The 11,518-nt window shown below is 45.4% G+C and overlaps 1 protein-coding gene across 1 annotated transcript in view; it reads right to left on the bottom strand.

Annotated features, from left to right (window-relative positions):
* Positions 1–1,084: 1,084 nt before the first annotated feature.
* Positions 1,085–11,518, bottom strand: part of LOC144694699 (solute carrier family 2, facilitated glucose transporter member 5-like) — an 82,023-nt gene continuing 71,589 nt past the window's right edge. The window contains exons 9-12 of the mRNA XM_078565289.1: positions 9,608–9,709; positions 5,179–5,248; positions 2,474–2,601; positions 1,085–1,393 (exon numbers count right to left, since the gene is read on the bottom strand). Of these exons, the coding sequence (XP_078421415.1) occupies positions 1,151–1,393; positions 2,474–2,601; positions 5,179–5,248; positions 9,608–9,709 (543 nt within the window). The 3' untranslated portion in view covers positions 1,085–1,150. The remainder of the gene's footprint in view (positions 1,394–2,473; positions 2,602–5,178; positions 5,249–9,607; positions 9,710–11,518) is intronic.

The following is an 11,518-nucleotide window of genomic DNA, read 5'->3' as shown; positions in this document are numbered from 1 at the left end:
TTTGGTTCTCTCTTTAACAACAACTTGCATTTATAGAGTGCCTTTAATTTAGTAAAACATGTCAAAGTGCGTCACAGGAGTGGTTATCAAATAAAACTTGAGACCAAGCTACATAGAAAAATGATGCCAATGGGATGTAGAGAGATGGAGAGGTTTAGGGAGGGAATTCAGAGCTTGTGGCCCAGGCAACTGAAGACAGGCCCACCAATGGTGGAGCGATGGAAATCAGGGATGTGCAAGAGGTCAGAATTAGAGGAGCACAGATATTGTAGAGCTGGAGGAGATTACAGAGATAGAGAGGGCAAAGCCAAGGGGGGATTTGGAAACAAGGACGAGAATTTTAAAATTGAGGTGTTGCTGACAGGGAGCTGGTGTAGGTCAGTGAGTACAGGAGTGAAAGGGAATCGGGACTTTCCTTCCGATGGTAGAGGCAACAGTTTGGGATAAATACTAAATAATTGGTTGTTGTGATGTTGTTTGAGGGATTAGTAACAGCCAGGACACCTGAGATAACTCCCGTGCTCTTTTTCAAAACAGCGGTTGTGATTTTTTTTTTGTTTTCATCATCATCGTCGACAGTCCCTCAATTTGACGATGACACCTACTCATCCACCTGAGAAGGCAGCCAGGGCCTCGGTTTAACAGCTCATCTGAAAGTCAGCACCTCTGACAGTGCTGCACTCACTCCCGTAATGGGAGTGTTGGCTTGGATTATGGCCCTCAGGTCTCTGGAGTAGGTCCTCTTTTTCAATTTATTCTTTCACGGGATGTGGGTATCGCTGTGGCTTGAGTTCACAACAGTGTGCCTGAAAAGCAAGAGCCCCAAAGTCAAGGAGAATCAAGGGGCAGTGGTTTAGTGATGCCGTGTGTGGCTTGTGAAAAGCTGTAGATGGCAGGAGGAAGGGAAGGTGGAGGGAGGGGTGGAACACCATGGTTTGTGTGACCTTAAGGAAGAATGAGTTAAGGTCGGGGATGGTGCAATGGTGGGCAAATTCAACAGAGTGGAGTCCAGCATGAGGGGGATGATCTTGTTGAGCTGTAGGATGCTGGATTAATTGTTCATTATTAGTAACATAAAAATCAGACAAAAGAAAGTATCACCTGGTCCATCCAATCCTCCTGCACTTTATTCATCCATAAAATAACTTTCCTAGAAAAATCGAGAGCTTTCAAAATGTGTAGAACTATTTTCTAGAGTCCCATATCCCTTAAACTTCTTCAGTTGAAGCTCATCGGGTGATACATGATATTTGGCTTCACTTTTGGAGGAAAACATCTGACTGATCTCCATAAAAGTTTTGTTTCTGGTTTCTGGGATCACAATATAAGAGTAGATGGCGACAATCCAACATATTCCACAAAACACCAGGTAACAGTAAGCTCCAGCAGACATCTGCAAAAACAGAGAACATGCTTCACAAATTACATGCTCATTCGAGGCACTGGGACAAAATAGGGCGCTCGTAATGGCTCCTTCCCCATTCTAACCCCACAAATCTCCAACCTGGAATGTCAGAGGGCTGAGGTGCACTTACATGAGAATGTCTGAGGAGGCTCTCACCTCTAAGTCAGTAAACTGTGGGTTCAAATCCAGCTACAGGACTTTAACCCAGAAACCACACTGAGACTCCCAATGCTAGTACTGCGCAGGTACTGAACAGTCGGAGGGTCAGTACTGAGGGTGTGCTGCACAGTCAGAGGGTCAGTACTGAGGAGTGCTGTACTGTCGAAGGGTCAGTACTGAGGGAGTGCTGCACAGTCAGAGGGTCAGTACTGAGGAGTGGTGTACTGTTGAAGGGTCAGTACTGAGGGAGTGCTGCGCTGTCAGAGGGTCAGTGCTGAAGGAATGCTGCACTGTCAGAGGGTCAGTACTGAGCGAGTGCTGCACTGTCAGAGGGTGAGTATTGAGTGAGTTCTGCATAGTTGGAGGGTCAGTACTGAGGGAGTGATGCACTGTTGGAGGGTCAGTACTGAGGGAGTGCTGCACTGTCAGAGGGTCAGTACTTAGGGAGTGCTGCACTGTCAGACAGACAGTACTGAAGCAGTGCTGCACTGTCAGAGGGTCAGTACTGAGGGAGTGCTGCATCGTCAGAGGATCAGTACTTAGGGAGTGCTGCACTGTCGGAGGGTCAGTACTGAGGGAGTGCTGCACTGTCAGAGGGTCAGTACTGAGGGAGTGCTGCTGTGTCAGAGGGTCAGTGCTGAGGGTGAGAGTGCTGCACCTATGTGTTGCTGGGTATAAAACTATACATTGCATAATAACACCCTATGTTGCTGGGTATATCACAACATATATGACATAATAACAATATATGTTATTGGGTATAGCAACGTATATATTATATTATAATACATTGTGTTTATCATGTATTATACCCCTATGTATTATGTAATTTGTTTGGTATAACGTCGTTGAAAATGTACAATATGCCCCAGGTATGCATTTAGTATTAAGTGTTGCTACTGCACTAACCTGAAGGAATGGGAAGACGAAACCTACAGTGAAATTCGACAGCCAGTTCAGGGCCCCCCCAACGATGTAAGCAGCAGGACGATGTGACTGGGTAAAGAGCTCGGCAGTCATTAGAAACGGGACTCCCGCTGTACCACCGGAGAGAGAGAGAGAGAGAGAGAGAGAGTGAGAGGGGAATAGAGGGAGGGAGAGAGAAAATATAGAGAGGGAAAGGGAGTGCGAGAGAGAGAAGGAAAAAGTGACAGAGAGAGGAAACGGGCATAGGAATGGGAGGGAAAGCAGAGAATAGGAGAGAAAATGAGGGGAAGAGTGCAAAACAGACAGGCATAGGGAGAACAAGAAAGAAAAGGGATACAGAGAGAAAGAGAGAGAGAAAGAGAGTTAGAGAGAGAGAGGATGTTAAATAGAGAGAAAGATGGAGAGAGTTATAATAAAATAATGAAGAAAGTGATCAGACAGACCATGATGGGGAAAATGAAAATTGGTGACACACCGATAGAGAAAGGCAGAGAAAGAAAGATACACAGGCAGAAATCGAGGCACAGCAGCAGATAGATATGGTGAGAGAGAGAGTGAGATAAATACTCAAGAACATGGTATGGGGAAGATAAGGAGGAAGAGAAAGAAGTTAGTTAGTTTACAAGAGCAATTGATGCCAATGTGCTATTTTGATCTATTTGCACAAGTAGTTAAGAAACAAGCAGTAATGTCCACATTTTCAAAACCTGCACATACTTTATTTTTCAGAGTGACAATGTGATCAGTCCCAACTCCATTCATAATTCATTCTTCATAATCGCCTGCTCCCAGTACTAGCCTGGTGCAGGGCAGGAGTGGGTGAAAGACGGTTTGAGTTCCCTTTGTCACCCTGACCCAGGAGCCCCCTCCCTATACCCACCCCCCCCCCCCTCCCCACCCCCTCCATCCCCTACCCCCAACTGCTCCACAGACCTGTCCCACTGCAAGCAGAAAGAGAAGATTGAAATGTAAAAATTAAATGTCATCTGCTGTGTAGTACGTTCCAATGCTTGGCTTGCTCCCCCATTTGCTTAAATAGGGATGGCGATAGAGATCTAATCTAATACTCAGAGGATGCGTTTAGGAACAATTTAGTCCAGATTTGCATTATTTTTGCATAATGGCCATGACAGAGCTTAATGTGATAAAATGGATCTGAACTCTGAATTGAGCGCCATTGTTCATTAAGAATAAAAGAGGGGATATATTCATCATTGTTTATATACAATGATCCATGAAAAGTACTAATTAAAGATGTAATTACACTGAATACATTCTCTGTTGTAAATGGAATATATTCTTCATGAACAATACCAATAAATCAACTACCTAAAATGCCAAGACCCACATTTATCATTCCCACCGTGCTCCTGCTAATTCACACTCGTTACTGTTCCACAAACTCACCGCCAGAATCAATTTGAGATGCTAAAGTTTTTATGTGGCCCATTGAGGTGAAGGGCCCCAGTGTTGGGAAATCAAATACCACCCCACACCCCAACGTCCCTAGAGTCCCCTCCCCCAATGTCACCATGCATCAGCGTGGTGTGTGCTGGTCTGAATCAGCAGAGAGAGTTTGAGCCTTGCTCCAGAACTAGGCTGAGACTCCAGTGAGGGAGGGTCTCCAATGCATTGGAAAGGTCATCTATTGGATAAGACACTAAACTTGAGGACAGCGATTTCCATTGTTACACTATTGGCGGCCGTTCCTTCAGCTGTCTGGGCCCTAAGCTCTGGAATTCGCTCCCTAAACCTTTCCACCTCTGTCTCTCTCTCCTCCTTATGCTGCTTAACCCTACCTATTTGACCAAGGTTTTGTTTGATAATGCTTCTGTGAAGCACCTTGCAGAGATTGCATTCACCTCACCAGTCAGCCAACAACAACGTTTTTTTATTCATTCATGGGCCAGGCCAGCATTTATTGCCCATCCCGAATTGCTCTTGTTCAGAGGGCATTTAAGAGTCAAGCACACTGCTGTGGGCCTGGAGTCACATGTAGGCCAGACCAGGTGAGGACGGCAGATTTCCTTCCCTAAAGGGCATTAGCGAACCAGATGGGTTTTTACGACAATCGGCAATGGTTTCATGGTGATCACCAGACTTTTATTGAATTCAATTTTGCCATCTGCTGTGGCGGGATTCGAACCTGGGTCCCCAGAGCATTACGCTGGGCGTCTGGAATACTAGTCTAGTGACAATATCACTACCCACCGCCTCCCCCAAACTTACATTTATATAGCACCTTTACCATAGTAAGCCATCCAAGGGTGCTCCACAGCAACATTATGAAACAAGATTTAACACTGAGCCCATAAGGAGGTATAAGGACAGATGACTAAAACCTTCATCAAAGAGGCAGCTGAAGGCACAGCCGAAAATAGTGGAGTGATTAAGGTCATGAGGCCAGAATTAGAGGAGCATGAATATCACAGAGGGTTGTGGGGCTGGGGGAGGTTACAGAGATAGGGAGGGGAGAGGCCATGGAGAGTTTTCAAAATAAGGATAAGCATTTTAAAAGTTAAGGGAACCAGAGTTTTGGAAGAGCTGAAGTTTACAGGCGTTGGAGATCATGAGACCTGCCAGGAGAGCATTGGAACAGTTAAGTCAGAGGCAACAAAACCTGGATGATGGTTTCAGCAGCAGATGGGCAGGTCACAAGTGTACATGGAGAGAAGGTCTTTCTTTACCTGGTCCGACACAGAATCCAGCTATAATCCCCACAACACAAGCAACACTGGCATAGTGCATCCATGGAACCTGTCAGCAAAGCAGCATGAGCAAGACAGTAAATAAAGTCTCATTGTAAAACATTCATCAACAAATGCAAGTTGTGCATGCAAAAGAAAAGAAAGACCTTTATTTCTGTCACGAAATGTGATGGATATTATGCTGTTTAAGAGGGTTAGGGTTACTTCTCTTTAGTTCTGAAGAGTCATACGGACTCGAAACGTTAACTCTGTTTCTCTCTCCACAGATGCTGCCAGACCTGCTGAGTTTTTCCAGCATTTTCTGTTTTAATTTCAGATTTCCAGCATCTGCAGCATTTTGCTTTTATCTTAGAATTCAGCAAAATTTGATTCTCAACTTGTGTCTTTAGCTCATTGCCCAAACTGCACTTTTCAGCAGTAACATCAATTCGCATCTATTTAGCAACTTTTACAGGATCAAATGTCCCAAGGTGCTTAACAAGAGCACAAATCAGACAAAAAATTAACACTGAGCCACATAAGGAGATATTAGGTCAGGTGATCAAAAGGGGTAATTTTTAAAATTTATTTGTTTATAGGATGTGTGCATCACTGGCTGGGCCAGCATTTATTGCCCATCCCTAATTGCCCTCGAGAAGGTGGTAGTGAGCTACTTTCTTGAACTACTGCAGTCCATGGGGTGTAGGTACAGCCACAGTGCTGTTAGGGAGGGAGTTCCAGGATTTTGACCCAGCGACATTGAAGGAACAGTGATATATTTCCAAGTTAGGATGGTGAGTGACTTAGAGGGGAACTTCCAGGTGGTACTGCTCCCATGTGTCTGTTGCCCTTGTCCTTCTAGGTGGCTGAGGTCACGGGTTTGGAAGGTGCTGTTGAAGGAGCCTTGGTGAGTTATTGCAGTACATCTTGTAGATGGTACTCATTGCTGCCACTGTGCATCGGTGGTAGAAGAAGTGAATGTTTAAGGTGATGGATAGGAGTGAATGTTGGTGGATGTGGTGCCAATCAAGTGGGCTGCTTTGTCCTGGATGGTGTCAAGCTTCTTGAGTGTTGTGGGAGCTGCACTCATCCAGGCAAGTGGGTGATCACACTCCTGACTTGTGCCTTGTGGATGGTTGACAGGTTTTGGGGAGTCAGGAGGTGAGTTACTCGCCACAGGATTCCTAGCCCCTGACCTGCTTTTATAGCCACAGTATTTATATGGCTGATGCAGTTCAGTTTCTGGTCAATGGTAACCCCCGGAATGTTGATAGTAGGGGATTCAGTGGTGGTAATGTCATTGAACATCAAGGGGCGATGGTTGGATTCTCTCTTGTTGGAGATGGTCATTGCATGACACTTGTGTGGTGTGAATGTAACTTGCCACTTGTCAACCCAAGCCTGGATATTATCCAGGTCTTGCTGCATTTGGACATGGACTGCTTCAGTATCTGAGGAGGCGCAAATGGTGCTGAACATTGTGCAATCATCAGCGAACATCCCCATTTCTGACCTTATGATGGAAGGAAGGTCATTGATGAAGCAGGTGAGGATGGTTTGACCTAGGACACTACCCTGAGGAACTCCTCCTGTAATGTCCTGGAGCTGAGATGATTGACCTCCAACAATCACAACCTTCCCTTGTGCTGGGTATGACCTCAACCAGCAGAGATTCTTCTTCCTGATTTCCATTGGTTCCTTGATGCCACAATTGGTCAAATGCTGCCTTGATGTCAAGGGCGGTCACTGTCAACTCACTTTTGTCCATGTTTTAAGGAGTGTCTTAAAGGAGGACAGAGAGAGGTGGAGAGGCCTAGGGAGGGAATTCCAGAACTTATGCCTTAGGCAGCTGAAGAGTTGCCAATGCTGGAGCGCTTAAAATCAGAGATGCTCAAGATGCCGGAATTTGAGGAGTGCAGAGACCTCACAGGGTTGCAGGGCTGAAGGAGGTTACAGAGATGGCGATGGGGGGATTTGAGCATGAGGATAAGAATGTTAAAATTAAGGCATTGCTGCATTGTGAGACAATGTAGGTCAGCGAGCACAGGGCACGATGGGTGAATGGGTCTTGGTGTGAGTTTGGACATGGGTGGCAGAAGGTGGATGAGGTGCAGTTTATGGGAAGTGGAGGTCGACCAGGAGAGCACTGGCTCGGTCACCCATTTTTCACCCATTCTCTCTCACCTGTGATTCTAGGCAGCGGACATCAGTGGGATATTGTATCAGGAAGGCCATCACACCTGGACCTGCTCCTGTACTTGGCAGATGTTCATGTACAGTAGGATTTCACCAGCTAATTATTGGTAGCTGGATCATTGGCGAATGTGCCCCCATTCCCCCCCACACCACCCCTAGGTCCTAAGGAAAGGGCAATATATCTGAATATAGGGTCACTACAGGTGGATGAGCTCAGATTAGGGACCAGACCCATGAATCTGCTTGCACCACCCTTTAAGGCTGCACAATTCAGATCACAGCAACTCACCATGTAAACAAAAATCTCATCTCTGGTTCTTTTGGCAATTACTGGAAATCTGTGCCCTCTGCTTACCAAACTTCGGAAGCTAAGAAACCAGATCAGGAGTCAGCCACTCGGATCCTCAAATCCGTTCCTCCATTTAATAAGATCATGGCTGATACTTAAGCTCAACTACACTTTCCCAACTGGTCCCCAAATCTCTCGATTCCCTGAGTATCCAAAAATCTCTCGATCTCAGTCGTGAATATACTCATCAAATTAGCACCTGCAAGCCGCGGAGTGGAGAGATTTCTCCTTATCTGAATCCAAAATGGATGACTCCATATCCCGAGACTATGTTCCCTAGTTCTAGAACAGCGCTTCCAAACTATTTTCCAATGGCCCCATTTTAACAATTGAAAATTAACGTGACCCCAGATGCCAACAAAAACAAAACAGCAATAAAGTAGCATAGTAAGATTCCATATATAATTAAAGTTGTGTATTATAGATCAACATATAACACATCATATAAATATGAAACTTGGCGTTTCTAAAGTACTTTGTAAAAATGTTATTATTTTATGTACTCGTTAGGTTTCAGCCAAGCTCTTCATATTCCCTGATGTCAGAAGACTCAGTGAAGTTCCTCTCCCCCACCCGCCACATAGGCGTCTTCCCAACCCCTCCCTCCACTTACTCAGCAGCCCCTCTTCCCAAACCCTCCCTCCACTTACTCAGCAGCCCCTCTTCCCAAACCCCCGCCTACTCTCCACACACACACATGTACAAACATAGATCTTCCCAACACCCCCCAACTTAGTCACTTGAGCTCACTGCAAAATGTGTTTTCTGAAGTTACACAGCACTTTGGGCTCCCCGTGCTGTTTGGTGGGATTGATCCAGTGGGTCCAGGGCTGTCCCACCAATGCCTCCAGACTGGGCAGTCTCCTCTCCAAAGTCTCCATTGCTGATCAGAGGAGGGGGAGCTCACGATTCCCATTGTGACCTCTGTCACCCCATCGGTGGTTGCAACCACGGTTTGGGAATCACTGTTCTAGACTCCCCAGTCAATGGAAACAGCCTCTCAGCATCTACCCTCTATAGGGGAGGCGATGGCGTAGTGGTATTGTCGCTGGGCTGGTAATCCAGAGAGCCAGGATAATGCTCTGGGGACCTGTGTTCGAATCCTGCTATGGCAGATGGTGGAATTTGAATTCAATGGAATTGAAACCATGATGACCATGAAACCACTGTCGATTGTTGTAAAAACCCATCTAGTTCACTACTATCCTTTAGGGAAGGAAACTTTCCGTCCTTACCTGCTCTGACCTATATGTGACTCCAGACCCCACAGCAATGTGGTTGACTCTTAAATGCCCTCTGAAGAAGGGCAATTAGGGATGGGCAATAAATGCTGACCTAGCCAGTGATGCCCATGTCCAATGAATAAAAAAAATTTCCTCTCAGAATCTTAGCTGTTTCAATGAGATCATTACTCATTCTTCTACATTCCAGAAGGTATAGGCCCATTCTACTCAATCTTTCCTCATAGGACAACCTTCTCATCTTCTACCGGCGGAAACAGTTTCTCCTTATTTCCCTATCAACATAGAGTTTGAATGCGTCAGATCTCCCATTCATCTTCTCTAAGGAGATGGATCCCAGCTTCTCCACATAACTAAGGTCTTTCACCTCTGGTACCATTCTAGTAAATCTCCTCTGCACTCTCTCCTAGACCCTTCCTGAAATATGGTGCCCAGAGTTGAGCATGATGTTCTAGCTGGGGCCAAAGTACATCATTGGTTGTTAAAACGCTTTGGGATGTCCTGAAGTGGTAAATGGCGCTTTAGAAATGCAAGTCCTTTCTTGCCTGTTCACGTGTTTACTGTGGGCTGTGTGAGCACCAAGTGAGCCTTGATTAATGATGTGATGAATCATATTGTGTAAACAGAGTGAATCGGGAATTACCTCAAATAGTAATGACATCGTAATCCCAGCACAGGAAAATCCCATAAAGCTGAATCCACCAATTAGTAGCGGACGCCTCCCCACCCTCTCGATAGTTAAACTCTGAAGTGCGAAGAGGAACAAAAAGAACCAATCAAACGATGTCAATGCAGGAATGTGACCCACTCTGTACACTGAGTTAGGGCCCAGTAATTCAGGCTGCGCAGCACCTGCTTTATCAGATGCTATGTGACCTCCAATAGCCCTCAAAAAGGACTGCAGGAAGATCGCTATCCACCAGATTGGGTGAGGACAAACAAGAGGCGTCTGAGCCCCAAAATCCTCACCATCCAGCCAATGTCCCACAGCTAGGCCAACTGATTTTACCCCTTCCCCCTGATTCCACCTCCTGAACCTTCCCCCCTCATCTTGAGACCCACAATGCCCAAATCACCCACCCCATCCCAATCCACCCCGGGATACCCGGGACTGAGATGCAGACTGGAATCTAATCGAGAGGTTGGGGTTGGTTTATATATAGAATAACAGATACCCAGAAGTGAGTTACAGACTGGAATCTAATCAAGGGGTTTGAGTGGTTTATATATAGACTAACAGATACCTGGGGGTGAGTTACAGGCTGGAATCTAATCGAGGGGTTTGGAGGGTTTATATATAGAATAACAGATACCCAGGAGTGAGTTACAGACTGGAATCTAATCGAGGGGTTTGAGTGGTTTATATATAGAATAACAGATACCCAGAAGTGAGTTACAGACTGGAATCTAATCGAGGGGTTTGGGGGGTTTATATATAGAATAACAGATACCCGGGAATGAGTTACAGACTGGAATCTAATTGAGGGGTTTGGGGTGGTTTATATATAGAATAACAGATACCCGGGAGTGAGTTACAGACTGGAATCCAATCGAGGGGTTTGGGGTGGTTTATATATAGAATAACAGATACCTGGGAGTGAGTTACAGACTAGAATCTAATTGAGGGGTTCGAGTGGTTTATATCTAGAATAACAGATACCCGGGAGTGAGTTACTGCTGGAACCTAATCGAGGGGTTTGGGGTGGTTTATATATAGAATAACAGATACCCGGGAGTGAGTTACAGACTGGAATCTAATTGAGGGGTTTGGGGTGGTTTATATCTAGAATAACAGATACCCAGGAGTGAGTTACAGACTAGAATCTAATTGAGGGGTTCGAGTGGTTTATATCTAGAATAACAGATACCCGGGAGTGAGTTACTAATGGATGTGAGCCTATATGTTGCTACAGTAGAGTTTAGCACTTTGATGTCACGTTATTGTCCTGGTGTTAATGATGAACAAGGTTCAATGAAATCAGAATGAATTAATGTAGCTCCTTACTCTTCCCTTTCCTTACGATGGAGGCAATGGCATAGTGGTATAGTTACTAGCTAGTAGTCCTGAGACCCAGGATAATGCTTTGGGAACCCGGGTAGGAATCACACCATAGCAGGTGATGAAATTTGAATTCAGTAAAAATCTGGAACTAAAAGTCTGATGATGACCATGAAACCATTGCTGACGTGACTCCAGACCCACAGCAATGTGGTTGACTCTTAAATACTCTCTGAACAGGGCCAATTAGGGATGGGCAATAAATGCTGGCCTAGCCAGCGATGCCCACATCTCATGAATGAACGAAAGCCTGGCCAGGACTAGTGATGTGATATAGATTCCTACAGCACAGGAAGAGGTTATTCAGCCCATCAAATCTGTGCCAGCTCTTCGACAGAGCTATCCAATTCGTCTGACTCCCTCTGCTCTTTCCCTGTAGCCCCGCAAATATTTCCTTTTCAAGTATTTATCCAATTCCCCATTTGAAAGTTTTGATTGAATCTCCTTCCGCTGCCCTTTCGAGCAGCGAATTCCAGATCACAACAATTCTCTGTG

Source organism: Cetorhinus maximus, chromosome 20 (genome assembly GCF_964194155.1).
Source record: "Cetorhinus maximus chromosome 20, sCetMax3.hap1.1, whole genome shotgun sequence".
Taxonomy (NCBI): Eukaryota; Metazoa; Chordata; class Chondrichthyes; order Lamniformes; family Cetorhinidae; genus Cetorhinus; species Cetorhinus maximus.
The sequence above is the reverse complement of the archived record's forward strand: the minus strand, read 5'-3'. Positions and strand labels throughout refer to the sequence as shown.